The 15,000-nt window shown below is 35.1% G+C and overlaps 1 protein-coding gene across 1 annotated transcript in view; it reads left to right on the top strand.

Moving 5' to 3' along the window:
- The window catches only part of LOC115227326 (relaxin receptor 2-like), a 128,383-nt gene that overhangs the window by 69,869 nt on the left and 43,514 nt on the right, over nt 1-15,000 (top strand). Inside the window, exon 3 of the mRNA XM_036500680.1 lies at nt 5,566-5,736. Coding sequence (XP_036356573.1) covers nt 5,566-5,736 — 171 coding nt within the window. The remainder of the gene's footprint in view (nt 1-5,565; nt 5,737-15,000) is intronic.

Below are 15,000 nucleotides of genomic sequence, written 5' to 3'. Positions count from 1 at the left end.
CTGGGCTTGAAAAGAATAAGTCCCGGGGTCGATTTGCTCGACTAAAAAGGTGGTGCTCCAGCATGGCCGCAGTCAAATGACTGAAACAAGTAAAAGAGTAAAAAGAGTACGTATTTTCTTTTAATATATTTTAATTAATGTGGCATAGGTGCAGTACTGTACTGTATTTTTATTTATTAATTTATTAATTTTTAGGCATGAAAATGCTTATTTTACCACAGAAATGGTAAAAATCTGAAAACGTATAAATATCCATCGGCCGCAGAAACCCGCGATATACGGAGGAGTCCACGATATAAATTTACATATATTAGCCAGAAAAATCTGCGATGTACTGAGGGTGCGATAGGTGGCGATATAGCGAGTGATTACTGTTCATATAAAAGGAACGAAATATATCTTACTTTGTACGACTTTTAGAATATATTCTGTGTGTTTAGTGCCAAAAGTCTTACTGATGTCAGACATAATATTGTGCTCCATACCAAAATAATTTTGGCAATTAAACTGAAAAGAAACACTTAAAAGGAGCTGGCATTTTATATACAAACTAGCAGTATCGCCCGGCGTTGCTCGGGTTTGTAAGGGAAATAACTATATAAACATTTTTAGAGATGTAAAGTATAATAGCCATCCCAATATGGTTAACCACAAAGGGGGGTGTTACTGTAGCTTTTTACGTTCTGAGATTTAATAATACATTTTTAGAGAGTTACTTCCCTTATATAATAGCAAAAAAATGCATTAAAAATGGGAAAAAATTATGGTAATTTTTTTTTTAATCGTAGACTCATCGTAGACGCGCGCTAATACCCAGAAGGGCTCGATATGAATCACGACTATAAGATACCCGGATTTGGTTACACTGCACCGCAAAATGTGGGAGTAGTTAGGAATCTAAATCGTAGGAGACAGACACACAACTTCACTTTTATATATAAAGATATATTAGACTGTGACATATCAACTATGGTGACTTGGAAAATGTTATTCAATTAGCTTTATCATAACAGTAAGTAGGCAAAAAAGCCTATATCCAAAATCAGAAAGCAATTTTAATAAAATTTGCTCGTCGAAATTTATGGGAACTATAGACAATGAAGATTAAAATGAATCTCAAAAGCCACCCAGAGAAAACATGTATTTGTTTTCTCTTATTGAACTTCTCCGAAGTTAAATATTTAACAATGACAAAAATAAAAGAAATCACTACATAGGAAATACAAAGAGAATAGAGCATAGACATTAATCATCAGTAATAATTTGATCACCAATCTGCATACTAAATCACTCATAATGTTTGTTTCTTTACAAGTCACAAGGGGCTAAACATAGAGGGGACAAACAAACGGATTAAGTCGATTACATCGACCCCAGTGCGTAACTGGTACAGCAACTGTTCATTTATTTCATTTATTTTTAATATGATTTTGCTACTGAATTTGCAGTTGTTGCTGGAGTAACTACTGTTGTTGCTGTATTTGTCGTTGCTGCTGCTGCTGCTGCTGCTGTTGTTGTTGTTGTTGTTGTTGCTAAGCAACAAGCCGAGTAAGGGTGATTTTACTGCGACCGTTCTGTGGGTTGGGAGACGTCTGGCAGGTCGGGAGCGGAAGTCTACTTTTGCCGTTCAAGAATTTGGACCTGGAGATCTACATTTCCAGCGGCTTCGAGGGCCACCTCCCAGTGGTGTCGGGCGTCAACGAAGAGCCCTCGACTACAACAAGACGACCTTGGAGAGGTTGCTGCTTCTGTTGTTGTTGTTTAGCTCAGGCCACTTCAGTCCACCGTTCCAACCAAAGTCCTTTTAGAGATTGAGCTATATATTGCCGAGTGCGTTCTTCCAATTTCAAGACAATAGAGTGCAGTTTGAACAAAACTGTACTCATATTCCTAGCAGACTCAGTGAAGCACCTAAATATTCTTCTGGTGTGTTTACTCAATTATTGAGCATCTTTGGTACATTCCGAACTAATCTAAAGAACTTTTCAAGATGACCAATTAACGAACAGTATTTTCAGTCGCTAAAGACGCATCGGTTTTAGAATATTTTATTTTGGTGTTTCGATGTTTGAAATGAGCAGAGCCTCTAGGGTGACTGTAATTTTTCTTTTCTTTCTTATATATATATGTGTGTGTGTGTAATTTGAAAAAAGAAGAGATTAAAAAATTCAGGTAGATATTGATAAAGCACTCAGAACAATTGTTTCTATTGTGTTAATATATTTAGCTATAGAAAAATATGTACTGTGTTTTAGAATATTTTATTTTGGTGTTTCGATGTTTGAAATGAGCAGAGCCTCTAGGCTGACTGTACTTTTTCTTTTCTTTCTTTACATGTAGCAACAGGCAGTCTCTACGTGGTTACTTGACCTACTCAATCTCCCACAAATTACAACATAGTGTCCGGGGGAAGAATATATTGACTTCTATAGTCTGTTATACAATCTCATTTGAAGTTTACATAATCACGGCTGGAATTTCTATATTCAGAGGTTTGATTAAACAGAGCTAACCTGAGGTTGAATAACCACAACAACTGAAATATTAATATGAATGTATTTACCCGTAAATTAACTATATTTATTAATTAACTCTATTCACATTAACTCTATTCACATGCCAAATATAAACTATATCAACATGATCTCGAAGCCATTTTATTTCACGTGGATTGCTAACGAACAAGAGAGAGACATCAGCAATATACAACTATATTTCTTGATCTTGGGGGAAGAAGAAATAATGTTCTGGGATCGACTCTTTGTTTAAAAGAGAGGAAGCATATTTTTTGCAAACGAGTACTCTTACACTTATTCTTTTACTTGTTTCATTCATGTGACTGTGGCCATGCTGGAGCACCGCCTTTAGTCGAGCAAATCGATCCCAGGACTTATTGTTTGAAAGCCTAGTACTTATTCTATCGGTCTCTTTTGCTGAACAGTCCAGTTACGGGGACCTAAACACACCAGCATCGGTTGTCAAGCAATGTTGGGGGACAAACACAAATACACAAACACATACCCACACATACATACATATATATATATATATATATATATATATATATATATATATATACATATATACTACGAGCTTCTTTCAGTTTCCGTCTACCAAATCCACTCACAAGGCTTTGGTCGGCCCGAGACTATTGTAGAAGACACCTGCCCTAGGTGCCACGCAGTGGGACTGAACCCGGAACCATGTGATTGGTAAGCAAGCTACTTACCACAGAGCCACTCCTACACCTATAGAGTGTGTAGGTTGAAAAATTACTTTTCCCTTAGACGTAAAAAGTCAGTGTCAAAACATCTGACTCCGTTTTTCCACGCCATACAAACTTATGCAAAGACAGGAACTTCACTTTATAGTTTTACCGATGCAGACAACTGGTACCAGTTTCGGTTGCCATTTTTGTTCCATTTTTTTTGCTCGCTAAAACTCTGATTCCATTCAGGTATTTCTTGCCTTCGCCAATTATACCAAATTAAGAATAACTACTCTTGCACAGTATTATAACCATTAACAATTCGTCCATTGCAATTATTGTTGTTGAGCCCAGGTCAGCTCTAATTGAGCTTAATCAAAAATACACGCGCGCACGTACACGCACGTATATATATAAGGCGGCGAGCTGGCAGAAACGTTAGCATGCTGCGCTGGGCGAAATGCGTAGCTGTATTTCGTCTGCCGTTACGTTCTGAGTTCAAATTCCACCGAGGTCGACTTTGCCTTTCATCCTTTCGGGGTCGATAAATTAAGTACCAGTTACGCACTGGGGTCGACGTAATACGTTTGTCTGTCCTTATTTGTCCCTTCTGTGTGTAGCCCTTTGTGGGTAGTAAAGAAATATATATATATATATATATATATATATATATATATATATATATATATATATATAATATATATATATATATATATATATATATAACTGCACACATATTTTAGAGCCAGGTGTAGAACTAATATATAGGGTAACCAAAAAACGGAAACTTTTGAAAAACCCCAAAACTAGGGAAAATCCAAATCCAGCAAAGAGATTTAATTGACAGAAAGTAAACAATTTGCTTTTAATAACGCTGGTCAGCAAAATTCGACTTTTTGCTGTCCCATAAACTAAAGAAAGTGAACTTTATAGTACTTTTAATACAGATAGAGCGCAGGAGTGGATGTGCGGTAAGTAGCTTGCTTACCAACCACATGGTTGCGGGTTCAGTCCCAATGCGTGGCACCTTGAGCAAGTGTCTTCTACTATAGTTTCGGGCCGACCAAAGCCTTGTGAGTGGATTTGGTAGACGGAAGCTGAAAGAAGCCCATCGTATATATGTATGTATATATATATATATATATGTGTGTGTGTGTGTGTGTGTGTGTGTGTGTGTGTGTTTGTGTTTGTCCCAACATCGCTTGACAACCGATGGTGCGTTTACGTCCCCGTAACTTAGCGGTTCTGCAAAAGAGACCGATAGAATAAGTACCAGACTTCCAAAGAATAAGTCCTGGGGTCGATTTGCTCGACTAAAAGGCAGTGCTCCAGTATGGCTGCAGTCAAATGACTGAAACAAGTAAAGAGAGAGAGAGGGATTTCGAATCTGTCTTTAGAATTTTTCTATCATGCATGGTTTTTATGTGACAGAGTAATTAAATTATGCAATAAATGTATTATATTAATGCAGAAATAAGGCTGACAATTATATGTAGTCAACAGAATTAACGAAAAATTCTGTCCTACAAACAAAAGTAGATTAACTTACTAGCATTTTATCCGCAGATTTCAAGTGTGTTTTTAGATTTTTTTTCTATAAGTCATAGCTTTTCTGTGATATCATATGTAAATTGTTAATCAATTATATTTCATTAATTAAAAAAATCAGGCTTTTAGAAGGAAACTTATCTTTAAAACGCAGAGGCGTATGATTTTCGACTGTGTTTAGCTTCTTACACATCCCTTTTTAGTGACCAACAGTAATCATCCAACTTAGAAGAGCTCCACTTTCCTAGGTACCAGGTTTTCAGGGTCAGAATGTCCTGGTGAAATCTCTCACCATGCTCGTCAAAGACAGACCAGAGATTTGCAGGAAAAAAGTCCAAGTAAGAGTTCAAGAAGTGGATTTTTAGGCTCATATCGCATCCCAAGGCCTTGTACGATATCAGTTGCTCTTTCATAATGTTACACTAATTTTCTACTCTGTGATTCCGCCAAAACTCTCTGCAAACTTTCTTAAATGACAGCCACGCAGCTTTTTTCAATATCATTCCAAAATGTAACTACATGTGGATTGTTGACGATTTCTTCCTCCGTCTTCCTTTTCTTTTGAACTTTCCCCTGTCTCCCCTTTCTGAAGAAGAGCTTTGCTCAAAACATAAAACACCCTTTCTTTCCTTCCTTGATACTTTGCATGTACCACGTACTCGCGATGCTATTTTTTATTGTCTTTTTCTCCGTTCTTTTTATTAATTATATATGTGTGTGTGTTGTATATACACATGTGTGTTTTTTATGTGGCGACTGTGTGAACTGGCCAATATATATGTATATATATTCTGTGTCTTTATTTTAAGCTAATATGGTAACCAACAAAGTCGCACCAACAACACTTTCTCACATCCAACCTTCATTAGTATGCAGTGCTGGATACTTCGCCTGTAAAGACCAGCTAAAGTGTTTACACCAGAGGAAACAATGTGACGGTGTTAGTCAGTGTGAAGATGGCTCCGATGAGGAAGATTGTGGTAAGTTTTACTAAATACATTCAAAAAATATAATACGCTCGAATTTCGAAATGGTTCGTTCAAATAACATCAATACGTTATATAAATTCCAACGTTGTCATCAACATCCTCATCATCATCATCATTATCATTATCATGGTTATCATTAACATCATCATCATCATCATCATCATCCCAACCATCATCATCATTATCGTGAACAGCATCATCAGCATCATTATCGCCAACGCTGCTAAAGTAGCCAGCACAACGGTCACCATCAATACCATCTCCACCATCACACCACCACCACAACCAACATCATCATCATCATCTCATCATCATCATCATCATCATCTCATCATCATCATCATCTCATCATCATCATCATCATCATCATCATCATCATCGTCGTCGTCATCATCATCGTCGTCATCATCATCATCATCATTATCATCATCATCATCATCATCATCATCACCATCATCATTATCATCATCATCATCATCCTCATCGTCGTCATCATCGTCGTCGTCATCATCATCATCATTATCATCATCATCATCATCATCATCATCATCATCATCATCATCGTCATTATCATTATCAACAACAATACCACCAGCTTTTCAAATCTTTTGTGTGACTTATACCATTTGGAAATGTATATAACCGTCAACATCATCATCATCATCATCATCATCATCATCATCATATCATCATCATCATCATCATCATCATCATCATCGTCGTCATCATCATCGTCGTCATCATCATCATCATCATCATCATCATCATCATCATCATCATCATCATCATCATCATCATCATCATCATCATCATCCTCACCACCATCATCATCATCATCATCATCATTGTCATTATCATTGTCAACAACAACACCACCACCAGCTTTTCAAATCTTTTGTGTGACTTATACCATTTGGAAATGTATATAACCGACACCATCACCACCATCACCACCACCATCATCATCATCATCATCAAGACACCAACTCAGCTGTTTAACTCTCTTGTGAGGCTAAAATACCATTCGGAAATGTATAAAGGCGACAACACTCTATTTTTTTCTGACCTAAAATATTTAGGACTGTTTGTCTTTTTTAAAAATATTACAACCATACATCGATACATCGTATGCAACATATACACTTACTGTTCGATTACCAATTGTTGATTACCTGAACATCATTAGTGAGATCACGTTCTAATTGCACTGTCCCTCCCTCTTCATTAAGTCTTAACAAAACAAATATTGATGGTTGTGAGACCTGCTAGAATTATTTGCCTCATATCATTCAATCTATACCCAACTATTTTGGGAAATCTTTATATATAAAAGAGAGGTTGTGTGCTGTCTGTCTCCTACGATTTAGATTCCTAACTACTCCCACATTTTGCGGTGCAGTTTAACCAAAACCGGGTATCTTATAGTCGTGATTCATATCGAGCCCTTCTGGATATTAGCGCGCGTCTACGATGAGTCTACGATTTTAAAAATAATTTACCATAATTTTTTTCCATTTTAATGCATTTTTTCGCTATTATATAAGGGAAGTAACTCTCTAAAAATGTCTACGATGAGTTAAAGATTTAAAAAAAATTTACCATCATTTTTTTTCCATTTTTAATGCATTTTTTGCTATTTTTGGCTAGAACTCTCTAAAAATGCTTATATAGTTATTTCCCTTACAAACCCGAGCAACGCCGGGCGAAACTGCTAGTGGATACATAAAACAATGTAGTCTAAGGAACACTATTCATGGTAAAAAAGAAAACTATATGTGCATAACTAAAGGGCCTTGGAGTACAGTGATACTCGATAAAATATGACCTGGAGTTAAACAGCAACAACAAAATAACTTTCACAAAATACTTACTCTTTATGTATAACTATCCCTCATATGACTGCGTAGCAACAAGACTACCAAAGAATTTGAACTCAGAACGTAACGGCGGACGAAATACGGCTACGTTTCTGCCAGCTCGCCGCCTTTCAACGCTTTAAATACTGACAAGGGATTTAGGAAATTTATAGTCTCGCACGAAATTATCAAAAATTCTGTTTTGAGAGAATAAATCTAACCATGTTTCTATTTATGTCCTACATTTTGGAAATAAATGCTTTTGTTTGATTTTACATCGAACATCGTATTACCATTACTTGGTTGACATTGGACCTTTCAAATTGCAATTACTGCAGGATTATAATAGACATACACAAATATAACCATTTTGACAATCATTCAAATGGCAATGTTACTTCATCTGTTTATTTGACTATAATCGCCTTATACAAATTATTCCAGATCGTTAATATTTATTGCATATACGAATGTTCATCATTTTAATGTACTTGCAAACAATAATAATGCTAACTCGTTATTACGAGTCATCCCCTCAGGTGATTACAATCTTTTCTACTTTAGGCACAAGGCCCGAAATTTTGGGGAAGAGGGCCAGTCGATTAGATCTATACCAGTGTGCAACTGGTAATTAATTTATGGACCCCGAAAGGATAAAAGGCAAAGTCAACCTCTGCAGAATTTGAACACAGAACGTAGCGGCAGACGAAATACCTATTTCTTTACTACCCACAAGGGGCTATACACAGAGGGGACAAACAAGGACAGACAAACGGATTAAGTTGATTATATCGACCCCAGTGCGTAACTGGTACTTATTTAATCGACCCCGAAAGGATGAAAGGCAAAGTCGACCTCGGCGGAATTTGAACTCAGAACGTAGCGGCAGACGAAATACCTATTTCTTTACTGCCCACAAGGGGTTAAACACAGAGAGGACAAACAAGGACAGACAAACGGATTAAGTCGATTATATCGACCCCAGTGCGTAACTGGTACTTATTTAATCGACCCCGAAAGGATGACAGGCAAAGTGGACCTCGGCGGAATTTGAACTCAGAACGTAGCGGTAGACGAAATACCTATTTCTTTACTGCCCACAAGGGGCTAAACACAGAGAGGTCAAACAAGGAGAGACAAACGGATTAAGTCGATCACATCGACCCCAGTGCGTAACTAGTACTTATTTAATCGTCCCCGAAAGGATGAAAGGCAAAGTCGACTTCGGCGGAATTTGAACTCAGAACGTAGCGGCAGACGAAATACCTATTTCTTTACTACCCACAAGGGGCTAAACACAGAGGGGACAAACAAGGACAGACAAACGGATTAAGTCGATTATATCGACCCTAGTGCGTAACTGTTACTTATTTAATCGACCCCGAAAGGATGAAAGGCAAAGTCGACCTCGGCGGAATTTGAACTCAGAACGTAGCGGCAGACGAAATACCTATTTCTTTACTGCCCACAAGGGGCTAAACACAGAGAGTACAAACAAGGACAGACAAACGGATTAAGTCGATCACATCGACCCCAGTGCGCAACTGGTACTTATTTAATCGTCCCCGAAAGGATGAAAGGCAAAGTCGACTTCGGCGGAATTTGAACTCAGAACGTAGCGGCACACGAAATACCTATTTCTTTACTACCCACAAGGGGCTAAACACAGAGGGGACAAACAAGGACAGACAAACGGATTAAGTTGATTATATCGACCCCAGTGCGTAAACTGCACTATTTTTAATCGACCCGAAAGGATAAAAGGCAAAGTCGACTTCGACGGAATTTGAACTAAGAACGTAGCGGTAGACGAAATACCTATTTCTTTACTACCCACAAGGGGCTAAACATAGAGGGGACAACCAAGAACAGACAAACGGATTAAGTCGATCACATCGACCCCAGTGCGTAACTGGTACTTATTTAATCGACCCCGAAAAGATGAATGGCAAAGTCGACCTATGCGGAATTTGAACTCAGAACATAAAGCCAGACAAAATACCGCTAAGCATTTCGCCCGGCGTGCTAACGTTTCTGCCAGCTCGCCGCTCTTCGGGTGATTATAATCGACGTATTGCAATTATTATAATTCTCTTCCATATACGATTTGTCTAAACTTTTGCAAAGGCTTGTATAAACATCTAAAGTACAATGCCAACCTGAATTTACGAGTCATCCGCTAATGGAACAACAAGCCGCTTACACACATTATTATAATTCTTTGAACAAACCTACAGACAGTCATATGTTAAGAAACGCGTGATTCAATACGAGCCCTTCTGGATATTACCGCGCGTCTACGATGAGTCTAACGATTTTAAAAATAATTTACCATATTTTTTTCAATTTTAATGCATTTTTATACGCTATTATATAGGGAAGTAAACTCTATAAATGTCTACGATGAGTTAAAATTAAACAAAAATATTACCATCAGTTTTTTTTTCCATTTAATTCTTTTTTTTGCTATTTTTGGGCTATAACTCTCTAAAAAATGCTTATAGAGTTATTTCCCTTACAAACAAACCGAGCACACGCCAACCGAACTGCTAGTGGATACTAAAACAATGTAGTCTAAGGAACACTTATTCTGGTACAAAGAAAACTATATGTGGCATAACTAAGGGCCTTGGAGTACATGATACTGATAAAATATGACCTGGAGTCATATCCTCAGATAGTTTTTGGCCGAGGAGCTACAAGTGGGTTTTTTGTAAGTAAAATTACATTTAATTCATTAATAGCGAAACAATTGTCCCAAAATAATCTGTATTTTTGTTATTTTTTATTTGCCCTGTTCGTGTGAGCTAACAATCGTACTGACTTTCACGGGAAACATGTATTTTGTGGTTGAAACCTTTTTGGATTTTCTAGTGCTAGAATGAGCCACATAGTGACCATTCTCTTATATTTATTTTTGTATAAAATATTATAATATATAATAAAATATTATAATAATCCAGGTTTCTCGAAGCACTGGGCCACTTGGTGTTGAATAGATATACTATTAAATTAGTATCTAATTCTCTCACCCTTATTAATTAATTATATATATATTTATTTATTTATTTATATATATACACACAAACACACAACGGGTTTCAGTTTCTGTCTACCAAATCCACTCAAAGGTTTTGGTCGTCCCAAGGCTATAGCAGAAGACACTTGCCCAAAGTGCCATGCAGTGGAACTGAACCCGGAACCATGTGGCTGTTAAGCAAGCTTCATACCACACAGCTACGCCTGCATCTATCTGGAACATTGTTATTACTTTTTTCAAATTCTATAAAAGAACCTTTTAGTTTGTTGTTACACATAAGGATTAATTAACTAATAAGCACCCTGGGGTAACGCTTGATATAGAATGCAGATCAAATATTTTAGTAACAGATTTAGTAAATACACTTCGACAGTAAGCAAATCTCATGATTGACTGGGGAAAGACTGAGAATAAGTTGAGAATAAGTGTATTTCACGTGTGTTCATGTGCGAAAGTAAAAGTAAGAAAATATATATATAAACTATAGGAATGAAATTAAGGTTGCGGCTAATGGGGACCGTGAAGGTCAATTGAGGCTAAACAGCCGAAAAGCATAAAGATAATTGCTAATTCAAGATAAATGCCTGTAGTCGAAAAATGACAGCAAAGCAATGAAAACGGAGACAGGCATGATAGAAAATAAAATCATTTGTAAATTTATTATTTTATTTTACTCCATTGACACACTTCTACTCGCTTGGTAAAAGCTATCTACAGCTTCATCATTTTAACCGCTATCACTTAAAGAGATTTGGTTTTGCTTTATTTTTATTATTATCATTTTTATTAGTATCATTAATGTCGCCTTCGTTGTGTTGTTGTTGGTACTATTATTGTGATCTTGCTTTAGTATTTGTTTTTGTGTCACGGCAACAGTATACGTTGTTCGAATTTAATGAACTGATTGGTAGAGAGTAACAGACATTATATATATTAGGAGACTCAAAGAGACCCCACAGTGCTTAATCGTATTTCATCTGAGGAAGTCCCAGCATGCAGCTGTCGCTGAATCATATATAATTATATAAATTATTCAACAAAATGATCCTATATAAAGATGCGTATATGTAAACTGAGCAATTTAAAGCAGAAACAAATGTGATCTGCTGTAAAAGCTTGCTATTTTCCTCTTCGTGTTTGACTGGTAAGAAGCTTGCTTCCCATCCAAATGGTACTTGGGAAAGTATCTTCTACTATAGCCTCGGGCCGGGCAAAAACCTTGTGAGTGGATCTGGCAGACGGAAACTGGAAGAAGCCCGTCGTGTGAATATATATATATATATAAGAGTAGTTGAATGAATTATCTTATTATGGATAAATCGGTTAACCGATACCTGGGTAGAAAATTCACGTCAGAAAAACACGGTTGAAGCTACTTGCCAAGGGCAGAGATCACGTGCTTTCGTGTGGAAATTTGTGTGTTTTTAAAATGCAAATAAATGAAAGACTGGAGTTGAACGACGAATTAACAAAGAATTAATAAAGGAATTTTGTTAATTCGTCGTTCAACTCCATTCTTTCATTTATATATATATATATATATATATATATATATATAATATATATGTGTGTGTGTGTGTGTGTAGGAGAGGAAATTATAATAAGGCAGAATGCTAAATTGAAAGTAAATTTTAATAAAAATGAGTGTATGGAAAATTTAAAAATTAAAAATAATAAATCAAACCGGTTTTCACTGTAAGGCAAGTTTTCAAGATTTGGAAGGGGAAAAGAATTTTTTTTAAAACTGAGGAAGGGGGAAAAAAGAAATTTACAATGATTTTTCAAAAAAATAATAATACATATATTATATATGCCTCACCCAGGGCAGCGGTATTTCCTTATTAATGGCGATGCCCCAGCATGGCCACAGCTCGTGAGCTGAAACTAGATAATAAAAATAATAATAATAATAATAATAATAATAATATACAAAAATTAATAAATAAGTACACCAATACATTGTAGAGTCTTTATGCTTTTAGAGTTCAATAATAGTTCTTGGAAAAACTTCTTTGGAGGATTAGGATGAATGTGCTTAAATGTAGTGTTTAGTGGTAGATTATCCGTGCAGTTTTTCTCTAAAAAAGCACGTGCGTCTGAAAAGATTAAATGAAAGAGCTCACACGCTAAAAAAAACTTTTTCCCCAAAAAAGGTTAGTAACATCCTTATAATAGATTTCATAAATTTTTTTCAAACAAATAATCTTCTTTCAAAATCACCGGTACACTTCAAAACTGTATTAAGTAATTCTCATAGACTTTCAAAGATGTGTGTGTGTGTGTGTGTGTGTGTGTGTGGTGTGTGTGTGTGTGTATACCGGAGTAAGCACATAAATGTGAAGCAAGGTGGAAAAAAAAGAGTATTCAAATACCAGAGGTAGAGTAATATGCTTTATTTAAAAGCAGCGGATATATAACAAAACCTGTTACTCAGAGTTTCACGTTCCCGTTCGTCGGACAGTTTTGTTAAAATAGAACAGAAATAGCGATATGATCAAAACTAGTTAAAGGATACACCTTTAAAAATGGATTTGTTTCATTGGTCCTTTCAAATAACGGTCTTAAGCATGCGGTAAACAAAATAAACAAAATAAATGAATTCAATATAAATTCATCCTATTATAAAAAATCGAGGAAAAACCTTAAATCGAAGAGCGGATTCAAAATACATATTGTCAGTAATTATATATGAAATATAATTCGATTAATACAATTAATACAATAAAAATTATAATATTTTACAACAGTATATATGCATACTAAACCATCAATATACATATATACATCAAAAGTCACAGATGGATATACACAGACCACATACATATGCAGACATATATATGTAAGACGTAAATATACACACAAATACACATATACATATGTATACATATGTACGCAATCTTGCCCGCATGCAAAAATCCCTTAGTGTATAAATATAGACTAGAAGTAAAACACAGACAGGGGGAATAAAAAGAAAATGAAAAGGTAAGGTTCTTATAAACAACAGTTAGCTAAAGCAGTAAGAGTAGGCGTAAATTTAAAGGACTCAATACAAGTAACGAATAGGAGTAGAAAAAATACTTTTCCGTAACGAAGGAAAGGAAGAAAGAAAGAAGTCTGATTATGCGTAACGAACGTTCACAAAATAAAATTACGTATACATGTGTATATAAAAGTTAATATTAGCAGTAAATACACATATAAGAACACATATATAAATATATAGAAATAAGTACGTAAATACACATCCACACAAATTCAAGTGAATACATGCATACATATACATCCATGTATGTATGTGTATAAGTATAAACATACACGCTTACCTACATATATACACAGGCGCATACATACGAATACATATGCATACCAACAATACAAACATCCACATAAAAACATGTCTAGGTCCTGACGTATATACAAACAAATTATTATTTTTTTTAAATTACCGAGTGCATAATAATAAAATTCGGATAAAAGACATGCAAAATATAACACCCTATATCGAATTATCTATAAATTAAACGATTAAATTAATCATTTAATTTATTAATTAATCGTTTAATTTATAGATAATTCGATACAGAGTGTTCTATTTTGCATGTATTTTATCTGAATTTTATTATTGCACTGCACTCGGCATTTTTTTTTAAATAATGTTGTTTGTAATTAATCGAATCATATTGTAATTAATCGAATTATATTTCATATATAATAAATGACAATAGGATGAATTTATATTGAATTCATTTATTTTGTATATTTTGTTTATCGCATGCTTAAGACCGTTACTTGAAAGGACCAATGAAAAACAAATCCATTTTTAAATGTGGTCCTTTAACTAGTTTTGATCATATCGCTATTTCTGTTCTATTTTAACAAAACTGTCCGACGAACGGGAACGTTAACTCTGAGTAAACAGGTTTTGTTATATTTCTGCTGCTATTAAATAAATTATATACATATATATATATATATATATATATAATATATATATATATATATATATATATATATATATATATATATATATATTATATATATATAGATATAGGTTTGGGAGGTATGATTGTACAGGTATTTTATATTATATATTAATATACATATATATATATGATTATAAAAACATTAATAATACAAATAAATATCTGTAAATATAAAACCATCCGAATTTCTGAGTACCTCATTTCTTCGAATATACGCACACAAAAAGGTACTTTTTACACAGACTTTCGAAATATATTAATCAGGAATATATTTTTTATTGCGAAATCTCAAGCTCTTAAATTTGCATCTTCAGGCTCCGTAGCCCACTTGACATTTTGAATAATGAACGAAAAATCAATTTATAACACGTTTGCC

The sequence above is a fragment of the Octopus sinensis genome, linkage group LG2, assembly GCF_006345805.1.
Source record: "Octopus sinensis linkage group LG2, ASM634580v1, whole genome shotgun sequence".
Classification (NCBI taxonomy): domain Eukaryota; kingdom Metazoa; phylum Mollusca; class Cephalopoda; order Octopoda; family Octopodidae; genus Octopus; species Octopus sinensis.
The sequence above is the reverse complement of the archived record's forward strand: the minus strand, read 5'-3'. Positions and strand labels throughout refer to the sequence as shown.